Source organism: Microtus oregoni, unplaced genomic scaffold (genome assembly GCF_018167655.1).
Source record: "Microtus oregoni isolate MIOR12 unplaced genomic scaffold, Mior012 000019F_ref0000042, whole genome shotgun sequence".
Lineage (NCBI taxonomy): Eukaryota > Metazoa > Chordata > Mammalia > Rodentia > Cricetidae > Microtus > Microtus oregoni.
Window position 1 is genome coordinate 13,243,783 of NW_024543078.1, and position 14,576 is coordinate 13,258,358.

The window sequence follows — 14,576 nt, forward strand, 5'->3', positions numbered from 1 at the left end:
ACAGTTAAAATATTCTTGAAATAAAACTGTAAAGGTATAAACTGCTGAATTTGTCAACTGAAAGTAAATTTCTTCTGGTGGTCCTTTTGGACAGGTATCAAGAAAAAGGCATTTACTGGATTGATAGCTTTATACTATGTACCAGATGTGTTAATCTGCCCAAGTAAGGATACCATATCTGTTACAGCAACTACAATTACAGCCACTACTTGACAGAGTTTTTAATAGTCAACTGTCATTCTCTACTGTCCTTCCATACAGGCCAAATAAGAAAGCTAGAGGAAGATGTGATAAAAGCCCACACACCTGCATCTTTCAAGTCCTTGATGTTGGTACCAATTTCTGCAGTTCCTCCATGGAAGTGATACTGATTTGATTCACTAGAGTCCTTGGCAGAGCAACTCTAAAGGCTTCCATTTGGCCTTTCCATCCACAAGAGCCCTCACTCAACTGATTGGGGAACCAATGTGAGAATTCTGCCAAGTTCCAATTATATCTATCTCAATTATGCTTTCTAGGGAAATAACCACAGGATGAGTTTGGGGACCCACTGGACCTATTGTGAGTTGGACATCAGTCTCTGCCTCAATAAGCCTCTACATTAACTACAGGGCCACAACGTTTCTTATGATCTCCTGGAATCAGCATCAATTCAGAACCAGTATCCAATAGTCCCCAGAAAGTCTGGCTATTTCCTTTCCCCCCAACATATAGTTACCCTGGTAAAAGGCTACAGATTCGTCTGGAAAGGACTGGAGAAAAGCTAACCATAAAATCTTTAGATATTTTCTCCAGGTCCTTCCTCGGTGGAACCTGGCTGTTCATTCACAATTTGGCTCAAGTTTAGAAATTGATGGCCTTTTGCCATAATCCAATGCAGCCTTTTTTTTTCATTCATTTGTGACTTTTTTCATCCACATATATAGATCAAACAAAAATTCAATAGGTTTCTTATCTATTTCATATATGGAAACACTATGGTTGATTGGCCAGTACCAAAGGTCTATGAGTCATGATGCCATAAGATTCATTTTGCCTAGGAAGGCCATTATGGGTCAGGACAATTATGGACACTGCTTTGTCTATGCTGCCCATTACAATAACCAAGATCACCTTGTCTTTGATAACTCAGTGCTGGCACGCAGCTGCTGGTGCCTGGTCCCCAATTGAACCCATTGCATTGAATTCTTACAATTAAGCAGCAGTGTCTCTAAACCTAAGGTCTGACACAAGAAAGGGGGCAACAACAAAGCCCTCCAAGTGTGCTGGTGCCCCCTCAACATTTTGTCTCATAGGACTAGTGAAGGGTGTGTCTTCTGCGCCTTCTCCTTGTGGAGGATTAGATTTTACACAGCGCACCCATTCTAGCATCGCCATTTCTCTGAACCTTAAAATTCCTTCATCAAGTCGGGCAGTGTTGTTGCACTCAGAAGGCAAAGGCAGGCAGACTTCTCTAAGTTCAAGGCCAGCCTGGTCTACAGAGAAAATTCCAGGACAGCCAATACTGTTTCACAGAGAAACCCTGTCCCAAAACATACACACACCAAAATGAAGGATGAGGAGGAGAAGGAGGAGGAGGAGGAGGAGGAGGAGGAGGAGGAGGAGGAGGAGGAAGAGGAGGAAGAGGATCCTTTCATCAACACTAAGACAAGGAATATCAAGCATCTCCAATTCCTTTTTGGTATGACAGCTTTTCACAAATGTTTCAGCCAACCATTCAACCTCATGTGTGACACTTTTTTAAATTGTGAGAGCTTCCATATTAAACCTAGAATCTCCACTTAGTGGGCCCATATCAATAAACTCAGTCTGATCCAGTTTTACGTTTATTCCACATTATCCTACACCCTTAAAAATCTATTCCCACAAATAGTCCCAGGTGTCTGCTTGAATAAAATGGCAAACTCATTAAGCTCTTTAGTAGTCCCCATGGACCATCTTTCCACCTTCCCACCAGGAGCCTTCTTTTCCTTAAGTCTGGTTGTAAGTCTAGAGACAACTATTGGTGGGCCCTGTGGAACACCAGAATTGTCTTGCCTGGCATTTCCTTCAGGAAAAGTTGTTGTTCTTTGTTGGTTTGTTTGCTTTTTATCAGATAACAAAGGATTAATTTCCTCAAATAAAGGTGAAGGGGGGGGGATTCACATTCATCTTCTGCTGAGTGTGTAAAAACTACTTCCTCTGGTGAGATAAACCCCTGAAATCCTGAGGGTTCAAAGTTCTCAGCTTCAATAGGGTACTCCCACACATTCCCATCCCAAGGTGCAAGGTCCCATTCTTTACCAATGAATGCCCTTACCTTAACCAAAGACACCCTCCAAAGCTGGGACTTGTAATTTTCACTGCAATTCAGTCAACCTTGTAATGAGGACCTTGGCTTAATTTTTCAAAACTTGAGCTCTGTGGCTGCTGAAGAGAAGATTCTCTTCCTGTGCACACTTAGAAAACTTTATATCTGAGTCAATTTTATCACCCAGTTCATTCTTGTCTATCACCCTATTCTGAGATGCTGGAGATAGGTTAATTTTATCACACAACTCTTCCTTTCCGTTGTCAATTTATACAGAGATCTGGGAACAATTAATCAGCATCATCATTTTCCCTATTTTTCCACAAACTTGAAAGTTTTACATACTGAGTTACCAAATCTTTTTCCAGTCACAATTAGTGAATCAGGATAATCAAAGGCATTTATCTCTTTAAGTTTGTAAAACAGTTCCTACCATGGGCTTCTAGTGCTCTCCAAGCTCCCAGGAGAGGCTTCAGTAACTGTAGGTGTTGGCAAATTAGAGAGCCTATCCACGATACTTAAAAGAGCCATCCTTATACTTTTGTTGCTCTAGAACCACCTCTGGTACCAAAATCTTTATTAGTCAGGGTTCTCTATAGCTTACAGAATGACTATATAGAGAAAGGGGATTATTAGACTTACAGCCTGTGGTCTTGCTAATCCAACAATGGCTGGCTATTATTGCTCAGTAGTTGCTTAAGTCCTTGAGGCTGGATGTTTCTGCTGGTCTCCAGTATAAGCCAGAATCCTAAAGAAGTGGGTTCTAATGCCAGTGAAGGAATGGACTTGCTAGCAAGGGGAGGGCAAGTAAAGAACAAATTTCCTTCTTCTCTGTCCTTATATAGGCTTCCAGAGGTGTGCCCGGATTAGAGGTGGGTCTTTCTACCTCAAAGATCTGGATTAGAAGTGGGTCTTCCCACTTCAAATAAAGCAAAAATGCCTCTCGGGGATTTCTAAAACCCATTTTGGGATTTTAGTTAACTCCAAATGTAGTCAAATTATCACAGTATCAAAAGTACTAACCAGACCCAATACTGCTCAGCTTCTGGGATCAGAGAGGATGGGGTGGGCACTACAGCCATGACTCCTGGTGCCCTTCCTAAAGGTACAAACCCAAGAACTGCGAGGGAATCACTTTTCAAGCTTTCCGCTTCCTCGTGCAGTCTTTCCTAAACCTGACCTCAGACTTGCCTGCTGTGATTTTCCTTCCCCACCTCCCCTTTCATGGTGACTCTCAGAAACAATAAAACACTCCCATTCATTTTAACTTGCCCTGGATACACCACCCCAAAGTGGAAAATATCTATCAAATATCAAAATAAAAGGATATTTCCCTCCTCCTTAAACAGGATTCCGTTTAAAAACAAACAAACAAAAAACCTCCCAGCTCTCCTGCTTAGAAATAAATTTCCAATACAAACTCACCTTTGCAATCGAATGCTTAGCATTAAAGCTTATTGCTACTGGAAGTTAATAAAAGGATCCTGTATCCCATTTCTATTACACACATGCACAGCACATTTGGGGTGGGAGGTGGGTGAAGATGGAGGGAGTAGTAAGGAACTCTCCTGTATACCAAATAATGGAATAAAGTTATGAGGGCGTAGAATGGAAATCAGACGCAAGCAGAAAGTTATATCATTTTAAAAGAGCTTTGTTTTTATTTTGGAGACAGGGTCTCGTGCACCCTCCACTGGCTCCAACTCCATCTACAGCCACCTCACAAGAGCTGGCTGGATTACAGGCATATGCCACCACATCACATCGGTGTGGTGCAGGTACCCAGTTAGGCAAGCGCTCTACCAAATGAGCTATATTCTCAGTCTCAAAAAAGCTTTCTTCCTTTAAATGAATAATAGTGTATAGTAAATCTTTACGGTATTTATATCCCATTAGATAATTTTCTCTGTGTGTAGATTACACTGGTCTCGAACCCAAAGAGATCAACTTGCTTTTGCCTAAGGAAGGCATGAACCACCATGCCAAGCCCATTAAGTAAATTTCAAAGACTGTTTTAACGTTGTCATTTACAAATATAAAAATTTTACAAGGTCAGACATTATGTTCTGTGCAACTATTTAAGCTTATAATGAAACAAAAATTAGAAAACTTCATTTAAATTGCATGAGCGCATCAAAAATATATATTTTTGCACAAATGCAAAAGTAAGTATAAAATATGTTCAATCTCCAGTTAGTTGGAGGAGGTCTACAACCTCGGACAAAGTAAACAAGCCAGTATCATTAAGCATCCTTGCTAAACCCAAACCTGATAACCTTTTCCGACCCACACCAGCGTTCTCCGGTGGGGTGGCGGCCGCCCCCTCGGAGACCCTGGGTGACCTCCCTCTGCCCCCAGCGCCTCCCTGCCGCAGCCCTCCCGCGCACGCGCAATGCCCCCGCTTCCCACGCGCGGCTGCTGTGTCATGGCCGAGCGGAAGTCTGTGCCTCGGAAGGAAGAGGCAGCCCTAAGATGGACGGCCATATCTCCCTCCTGTCCCTCCCCCAGCCCCGTCTCGGCCTCCCAGGGTCAGGCTGTACCCTGCACTCTCCCGAACACTTCGTAATCCACAGACTTGAGCGGCTCCGCCATGGCGGCCAGGTTCCTCGCGAGCAGCCGGATCGGAGTGTGCGGCGCGCGCCCGGCGGCGACGGCGGCTGCGCGGAGGAGGCTCATGGGCGCTGGCACCGGTGCCCGGCGGCGACGGCGGCGGAGGAGGCGACGGCCCGGGACGCGAGCGCCGAGTCACGCGACAGGCGGCGTCTGCTCGGTCCCCAGGACCCGGTTCTCTAAAGTGCCCGAGGTCGGCAGGCGAAGGGATTAAACCGAACGATTATATCCATCTACTTACTGACGTGTATTAGACACACAAAAATGTTAGTTTTTTTTCCCCCTTTCCTTAAGGATGAAAATCGGAGGGGACTTGTTGGGACGAGGAAGGGGTAAGAGGGTGAGAGAGGGTAAGAGCGGATACAAATTACCAAAATTCATTCTATACAAGGATAAAACTGCCAAAGGATTTTTTACAAGTTTCAGATGTTTTCAGATCGGTACCCTGTAAAGAGATTAATTCATACTAGTTAACATTCACCTCACATCTGATTTCGTTTAAGATCTCAACAATTTCAAGTTATATTTGTCGTTCTTAATTATGCTCGCCATTCTGTAAATGTGGTGCCCTCCACTCCACATTGGAACAAATGTACCCTGGAAAGGAGATCCCCATTTCCAGCCCCTCCTCAGTTACTCCCGGGGTTTGCATTTGAAATGAAGGAGCTGCTTAGCTTAGTGACACAAGGTTTTCCGTTGGCGAATTAATTCCGAAATGTTCTGGCAGCTGCCAAATCCACAGAGATGGTGAGCTAACCGGTCAGTTAAGCTCGCCTTTTTCGGTTAGGCTCCCGATTCAGAAAGGTTTATGCCTGAATCCCAATTCTAAATAGATGCAGTACTGTCTAGGATGAGAGATTTTAATAATTTCCTCCCATGCTAAGGAAGCACAGTCATCTTGTCTGTTGTCATACAGTTTTAGATGTTTGGTAGTTTTGTCTTGACAGTTCTGTTGCCTAGGACAGTTAAGACCGTTTACATTTAGAGAATTATATTTCCTAGTGAGGTATTTAAAGTCTTACCTTATACTAACCCATCACTCCAAATAATCAGGATACAGCTTTTGATAACCGGCCTTCTAAACGTCAAATACTTTTACATGTGAGCTTATTTGTTTATTTGTTATTTAGACTTTTTTTTTGCCTCTTTCTGAATGGAAGAATCTGCTACAACTGTATTAAATACTATATGCCAGTTCTGTCTGGAATACACAAAACTCAGGGCCAGGTGTGGTGGCATACTCGTTTAATTCCAACACTGGAGAGGCAGAGGCCAGCTGATGTTTTAAGTGTGAGGTCAGCCTGCTTCCAGGCCTGCTAAGGCTACGTGGTGAGACCCTGTATCAAAAATGAGTACTCTGAATCTCGGACAAAGTGTGGTCAAATCAATTTTTAGGTAAGATATGTTCTAGATTTGCTAGTCTCGATCAGTTTAGCTGATGATGGGCTTAGTGTTGCAGAGACGTCATAATTTAACTCCTTCTTCTCCACTCCCAAGTCTCTTCCTGAAGACCGTGGAGTCCACATAGATTTTGAGTCATTCTCAGACACCCTCAGATTCTCTCCATTGCATTCAGAACCAAACCTAAGCATCCAGCCTTCTCTAATCTGTTATTTCTTGCTTCCCCAAACACTGAAGGTAACCCACTGTCCAGTGCTTTCAGCAGAATGTAATAAAAACTCTTCTCTGGAACCTACTTTACCTGGGATACCTCCAGGTACCCCTAAATCTTCCCTTTGCTGCTCAGTTGCCTTGCATATCCTTCTCAGATTGCATCCTCTCCATTCAGGGCATCCTCCCCATTCAGGGCATCCTCCCCATTGGTTCTGTGCCTTAAAAACCGTTGCCTGGGAAGGTGGACCTTTTCCTGTTCTTCTCCACTTTTACCCAGGAATACCTCTGCCAGTTATCATGTAGCTCTGTATTAACTTCAGAAGTGTTATAGTGACAATTGACATTTGCTTAGCTAAAAAAAAAAAGGTATTGTATATGCCAACAGCTGAACATTAGCAAATGAAAATTTCTATGTACCATTTCAGCATGGATTGCTAATAAAATGTGATTCTAAGATTTTAGAATTGTTTTTTAATGTTTTCTTTTTTATTGTTTTTATTGAGCTATACATCTTCCCCTCTCCCCTTCCTCCACACCCCCAATTTACTCAGGAGATCTTATCTTTTTCTCCTGCCTAAGTGGATCCATGTATGTCTTTCTTAGGGTCCTCTTTGTTGCCTAGGTTCTCTGGGGTTGTGGACTGTAGGCTGGTTATCCTTTGCTTCATAAAACTTTAGAATCATAAGCAAATATTTCTGATATTAAGTAAATTTAAATAGGAAAGATCTAGAAAAATTTAGAAAATTAAAAAAATTAGTCATCCATAATCTTAACACGTTATCATTTTTTACTGTTTTCTATGTATGTGTGTATACATATGTGTGTATGTATATATGTATTTAAATACAGCATGGATTCAACTATAAAATTAATATAAAACATGCATGCTTTAAGTATGAATTGAGTTTTTGTTGTCTTTTCCAAGTCATGGTATTTCTAATGAATATTTTAATTCATTATATTATGTTTATATTACATAATATTTTAATTTAACCATTATTGCACATTCAGGCTGCTTATTTTTCACCATCATAAAAATATTGTAAAGGAAATATGTATATAGGTACCTCCCTCCTGTTTGGGGGGATAATCAGAAAACAGGTCTCTTTGTGTAGCCACCTCAGACTCAATCCTCTCTTCAAGGAATTTGTAGGTCAGGAGTAGTGGCATACTCCTATAATCCTACCGATTCAGAGACACTGTGGTTTGAATGTGAAGCAGCATGACAGGTTCTTGTAGTTAGACACCTGTTCGGTGTATTTATGGATTCTTCAGGAAAGAGAGCCAGACTGGAGGAAGGGGGCAGCTGAGGTCTATAGCTCAGACCTGCTTCTGCATCTGCATCTATCTCTGTTCCACTGAGGTGTAAACAGTTGCCACATGCTCTTGGCTACAGTTGCTTCTTCCCATGCCTTCCCCACCACATTGCACACTCTTCCTTCAAACCAGGAAACAAAGTGAATCCTCTCTCTCTTGGGTTGCTTCTGTCAAGTATTTGGTTAGGGAAAAGAGAAAAGTAACTGATACAACAAGTTAAGTTAGTAGGATCTTAACTTTGAGGCCAGCCTGGACTACAACTTGTCAAAAGGAAGGGAAGGGAAAGGAAGGGGAGGGGAGGGGAGGGGAGGCGAAGTTGGGAAGGGGGATAAGGGGAGAAGTAGAGAGTATAGAAGAATAGCAACTTGCTTGTTTTGTAGTGCCCTGTTAGGTTAATACATGGAAAAGGAAACTCTGCCTGCAGGGTCAGTATAATGACCAAGCCCTGGAAACTGTGAAATGGAGGTAGGCAATGCAGTCTCCATGTCCCGATGTCATTGGCCTAAGGAGATAGGTACTACATATTAATCTCTTTAATTGATCACCTTATCACCACAAAAAAAGTCAATGAGAGAGTCCTAGAGTGATTTCTCAGCAATTTGGTACTAAAATGTGACTGATATCACAGGCAACCGAAATGACTGCCTCTGCCACAGTATTGCTGTCCCTGACACACTTTTGTCATCACTAAAAGAGCAGACCCAACAGCTCCCAACACTTAGTGACTCCTCGCAACAGTCCTTGCAGCTTGAGGTAGGTGCTGGACTAGCAACATTGTAAATAGTCTAAGATGCCCCTTATGTTCCACAGGGCATGAAGTGCTTCCTCTTGAATTTAAGAGTAACAGTAGTTTTGCTACTTTGGGTCTTAGAAATGGATGTAAAAGTTTCCTTTCTCCAGTCAGCTAAATTCAATAAATAAGCCTTGCTTAGATCATAGCTTTGAGTATACTAATTGAACAGAACTCCCCTACTACACACACACACACACACACAACACACACACACACACACACACACACACACACTTCGGCAATGCTGGGAACAGAAGCCAGGGTGTCATGCATGCAAGGCAAATGCCCTACCATTGAGTCAAAGCTTTTAATAGATCTTCTTTGAGCCCAACTAGACTGCAAAATTTTGAATGCAGGCTGACTACTCAATATAACACAGTCATCATCAGCTTTGTTTTGATTTGTTTGTTTGAGGTGTTTTTCGGTTGTTGGTCACACAGAGTCTCACTATGTAGCCTAGAATTCATGGTAGTCCTCCTTCTTCAGTCTCCCAAGTGCTGAAGTTGCAAGTATCTACCTCATGTGTCTTATTATATGCGGCAATAGCTATTTCATGTATCCCAGACTAGCCTCAAACTAGCTATGTAACCAGAGACAGCCTTAAACTACAACTACTACTTTTTCCCCTCTTCTTTCTCGGTCTTCCTCATGTAAGTGTCTGTCTATCTGTACGTGTGCCATGACACATGTATGGAGGTCAGAGAAGAATTTCAGAGAGTAGGTTCTCTTTTTCAATTCTGAGGGTTCTGGGTATCTAACTCAGGACATCAGGCTTGATGGACCTGTGGTGGTGGTGGTGGTGGTTGAATGCAAGGCATTGTACACGCTAGGCAAAGACTTTACAAATTGAGTTACAGCCCTAACACATGAGCAGGTAATTCATGTGTCATGAACAGCGCATACATACTATATTAGTGGTAAATGCTGAAATAAAAAATACTAGAATATATTTGTTATTTGTTTTTAAATCCTCAAGGGTAGGGAGCAAGACATTTTAGATAAAATAATCTTGGCGAACTGATGATGGTTATGAATGTTGAGTTCTGGGTGTATGAAGTTTCATTATACTATTCTCTAATTTTGTATGTGTTTGAAACTTATGTAAAGTTTTGAAAATTAAAAATGATTCATTGAGAAACTAGAAAATACTTAATAGCTAGACATAGTGGTGTACATCTTTAATCCCAGCACGGGACACAGACGCAGATGTATCTCTGTGAAATCAAGGCCAACCTTATACATATAGTGAGTTCCAGGACAGTCAGGGCTAAATAGAAAGATCTTGTCTCAAAAAAACAAAAAAAAAAAAAAAACAAACAAACAAAAAAAAAACTGACTAACAATTTTCAAAACTATCGAAGTCATGAAAAAAAAAAGCAACATCTTCCAGAAGTCTGAGGGATGGTGAACATAATGCCTGCTCCTGATGGGATCATGAAGCAGAAAAGAAACCTAAATAAAACCAAAGAATCAGAAGTCAGAGCTTTGGTTAATAGTAAGAGAACGATATTGGCTGATTAATTGTGATAAAGGTGGTGTTGTGAATGATGTTACAAGCATGTCCATTGCCACCAGTGCTAAGATGGGAGTCATGGGAAGCATGGAAGGTGAGGTATTCAGGTGCTCTGTGCTATCTTCACAATCATTGTATAAATCTAAAACTACTTCAAAAGTAAAAGTTGACTGTGTAGGCCAAGTATGGTGATATACCCTCATAATCCCAGAGCCTCGGAAGGTGAAAGGTGGGGGATCAGGAGTTCAAGGTCATTTTCAGCCACAAAGCAAGGTTGAGGCTACATGAGACCCTTTCTTAATACAACAAAAAATAGGAAGTTTACTTTTCAATGCTTGTCTTCATATATGTGTGTGTGTGTGTGTTATAATATATAATGAACATTTTACAGATATTCATAATAACATTTCAAAATAATTTCCCATTGTGGTTCATGGAGTCATTTCTTTAAAAACTACTTTCAGAATCACAGTGTCAGTACATGGCAAATGACTTAAACTTTCAATCAATGACTCCCAAGTCATTCTCAGGTCACGACAGAACTAGTTGACTCTCAAACTACTAAAAATCTGACCTGGGATGAAGGTTGGAGGGCAGAGAAAAGAATAATGAGCGTAACCCTTGACCCTTTGATAAGCAGTTTGCTGACATATCATGCGGTGGGGGCTCGAGGCTTCTATGCTCTGTAAATATTCTGCATCTTGTATATGTTGATGTGGGAGGGTCTTCTGTTTTGTTTTGATTTCATTGAATAATAAAGAAACTGCCTTGGCCTTTTGATAGGACAGAAAATTAGGTACACGGAGTAAACAGAACAGGATGCTGGGAAGAAGGGAAGTGAGGTCAGACGCAATAAAGCTCCAGCCCAAGATGGACGCATGCTGAATCTTTCCCGGTAAGACACCACTTCGTGGTGCTACACAGATTATTAAAAATGGGTTAATCAAGATATGAGAGTTAGCCAAGAAGAGGCTAGATATAATGGGCCAGGCAGTGTTTAAATGAATACAACTTGTGTGTTGTTATTTCGGGTAAAGCTAGCCATGTGGGAGCCAGGCAGGACGAAAAGCAGGCCTGCTCACCTCCTACAATATGTATTTACTGTCTACCTGATACCCTGCTTCGCTTTTATAAATTAATAAAACCATGACATCAAAAAGAACCTTCTGGCTGGGTGTGGTGGTACACGCCTATAATCCTGGATTAGGGAGAGCGAGGCAGGAGGATCACTGCAAGTCTGAGGCTAGCCTGTGTCCAATGAAATCCTGTTTGAGAACCTAAAATCAAACAAACCAAGGCACCTTTCCAGAGTGCTGCTTAGCTATCAGGCGTAAGTTCTGCTCTCCCGCTGCCACCTGCCAACTGTTAAAGGCAAGACAGGCTATGAGCAGAAGCGGAAAGGCAAGTGGCCCCTACACTGCCTCTCAGCCCCTGTCACTATTCCAAACTACACACACACTAAACCCTTAAATGAGAAACATATTTAAGCACTGTTAGGATCCTTCACTCAATAGGTGGCTTAAATATAATTTTGACCATGAATTATTATTAGATATGGATATTATAGAAAAAAAACAAGTTAAGGAAATTCATGGGGAGAAAAGATTGTGCCAGGCACCTCAGCTGGAGGGAAAAAGACTTCCACATGGCAGGCAAATGCGGGACAGTGGCCACCACCTCTTAGCATCTCTGGACCCAGGAGCAATATTTGACTCCAAGAACATCTCTTGATTTTTGGGGAGGTGTTTTGGGTCCAGCCTCCTACTGCAAGCCCCAAGCAAGCTACTCTTGACATATATGAACAGCTGCCTGCCAGTAGGAGCACATGAGACACGCCACTATGCTCAGATCCATAACTGAAAAAAAAACAAAACAAAACTGAAATTCTCCTTTGCCACCTACACTTTCCTCTGGAAGCTGCAGCCTTCCCCGGCTCCAGGGCTCCAAAATGCAGTTGTCATGCAGGTAGGGAGACAGAACCCCAGCACTGCCTGCTGGGCCACAGCCCTCCTTTCTCCACCGTTCTAAAGATGACTCCTAGCCTCTCATCAGTTCCGGGTTGCTTTCAGTCCATTGATATTCCTCTTCATGACTGGTCATGTTTATCTCTCTGCTGCTTCTATGAATGGGAACTCTTGCTTAGATGACGAGCTTTCTGGCTTCTACCTCGTTGGGCACTGGGTACTCTGTAATTCCTATCACCCGAAATGATTTCTCAAAGGTTCCGTGAAGGTCCTCAGGAATATTATGATCAGGACTGGAGAGATGAATCAGCGGGTAAGAGCACTTGTTGCTCTTCGGTAGAACCTGAGTTTAGTTCCCAGTACCCATGTCAATCACCTCACAGCTGCTTGTAAGTCCAACACCAGCGGATCTGACGCCCTCTGCTGGCCTCTGTCGGCACTGCCTTCACTTGCACAGACATACATACACATCCATTAAAATTAAAATAAAATAGCCAGGCAGTGGTGGCTCATGCCTTTAGTCCCAGCACTCAGGAGACAGAGGCAGGCCGATCTCTTGAGTTTGAGGCCAGACTGATCTACAGAGTTAGTTCCAGGACAGCCGCGGCCACACAAACAAATATCTGACTCAAAACAACCAATAAATAAATACATAAATAAAAATACTATGGTCTTCTTTTGAGTCTTCCTTAAAACTGCAGCAGTGCTCAACATAAAATAATCACCACACACACACACACACACACACACACACTATAGAGACCAGGCCTGCTCCTCCCACGTGGAAGCGGCACAGCTCAGATGGAACGGGATCCTGGCAGCTGGAACAAAGGAGTGTAACAGCTCAGGTAGCAGAGCGCACTGGCAGTCGGGAGTCAGGCAATAGCATGGGCCACCATAAGCATAGCAGCCAACTGCTCCGGCAAAAGAAGGTCCTCACCTAAACCTTGCTAGAGAGATTTATTAGGAAGGAAGAATCCAGGAGAGCAGCTGCCTCTACCAGGGTGGAGGAAGAGCAGCCCCAAACTGAACAGGTGCAGGGCTTATATAGGGTTCCTTAAGGTTGGAGTATTCCCAGGGAGAAGAGGGATTGGTTAGTAGGTCAGGGGCAGAGATGGCTGATTTCAGAGCCAAACTGTGTTTCTTTCACCGGCCATTCTAAGCTTTTTGACTCTAGGGTGTATTTCTTTCACTGACTCTGACTCTCCGGACAAAGTGTGTTTCTTTGGTACTGGTTTCAGAGTCAGGGCATGTGTCTTTGGTACTGGGTTCAGGGTTAAAGTATGTTTTTCACTAGCTCAGGTCTCAGAACCAGGGTGTGTTTCTTAACTCTGAGAGGTTCCAATACAGCTAGTGGGACCAGCTCTATTCCCAGCCCTGGCTGAGCACTGAGAGCACTCACCTGAAGAAGTCTCCTTCCCCGGCCTCAGGCAAGCCCTCGGAGCTCTAAGCAGGTGCTTGGTATCCAAACTCAGACCCTTGTGTTTAGGCAGCAAACGTTTCATCCACGAAGACCACCCCAAACCCCCATCGCTCTCTCCGTATTCTTAACCCAAGACATTGTTGTTGATGTAAACGTTCATGAAGCCTCTGCACACAACTACCGTCGTCATGGTCTGCACTCTTTCTCCTTCCTGCATCTCTTGCCTTCATTCATGTTCACCCCTTTGCCTGAACAATGACATTTGATATTTTTTAGTGTGCTTCTTCTTAAACCAAACTCTATTTTTGTGTTTCTGAAAGTATCTTTATATAATCTTGAATGATATTTTTTATGCCTCTGACTTTATTCCTGTTTAAAACCAGCTCTGTACATAAGGGCAAGAGGGTGCAGCTTGGTGGGGACGCAGAATATTGGCGTAGGCGTGCTGCAGAAGCTTGTCCATGGGTTTGGTTAAAAGGGAAAGAAAATTCACCTTTGAAACCTCTTGTTTACGGCAGCAAGACTCCAGCAATGGCGCTCGGGCGACCCCTGGTGGCCTGCAGGGTAAGTGTGGCTCACAGCTAGGGGAAGATGTCCTCCCACATCTTGAAGTGTTTCTACACTAAACACCCTGTTTGTCAGACAGTAACCATCTGAAGACAAAATATGTAGAGAAATGGACATAAGAGAAGCAATCCTACAGGCACTTGGATATTGAAATTATCATCTATTAATATCAAATAAACATGCATTCTCTGTGTATAGAGATAACAAACAAGACTGAGGATTTAGGCAGAGATCTGAAAACAATGGGAAGAAAGAGGTGGCGCTGAACCCTGCACCTGTAAACCAGCACCAGGACTTGGTCCTTTGCTGGTGCACCTCAGGATACTCGCTCTGTGCTGACGTTGAGACTAATTCCTCGCCCTCCTGACCGCTGAAAAGCCCCAGATCATAGCGCCAACTTGCTCCTTTTCTGGAAATGGCTGGCTGCTTGTTACTCCCTTCCATGACACAGAGAGAGGGGACTTGAGTCTCTGCCTCTTTCTAGA

General features: G+C 42.9%; 1 protein-coding gene across 2 annotated transcripts in view; it reads right to left on the minus strand.

Annotated features, from left to right (window-relative positions):
* Acyp2 (acylphosphatase 2) overlaps window positions 1-5,215 on the minus strand; it is a 166,551-nt gene extending 161,336 nt beyond the window's left edge. Inside the window, exon 1 of one of the 2 annotated variants that reach the window (XM_041669829.1) lies at window positions 4,831-5,106. In XM_041669829.1, the coding sequence (XP_041525763.1) occupies window positions 4,831-4,966 (136 nt within the window). In that variant the 5' untranslated portion in view covers window positions 4,967-5,106. Of the gene's footprint in view, window positions 1-4,830 lie in introns of both variants that reach the window. The other variant, XM_041669831.1, reaches the window with a different exon arrangement.
* Between the last annotated feature and the right edge of the window lie 9,361 nt (window positions 5,216-14,576).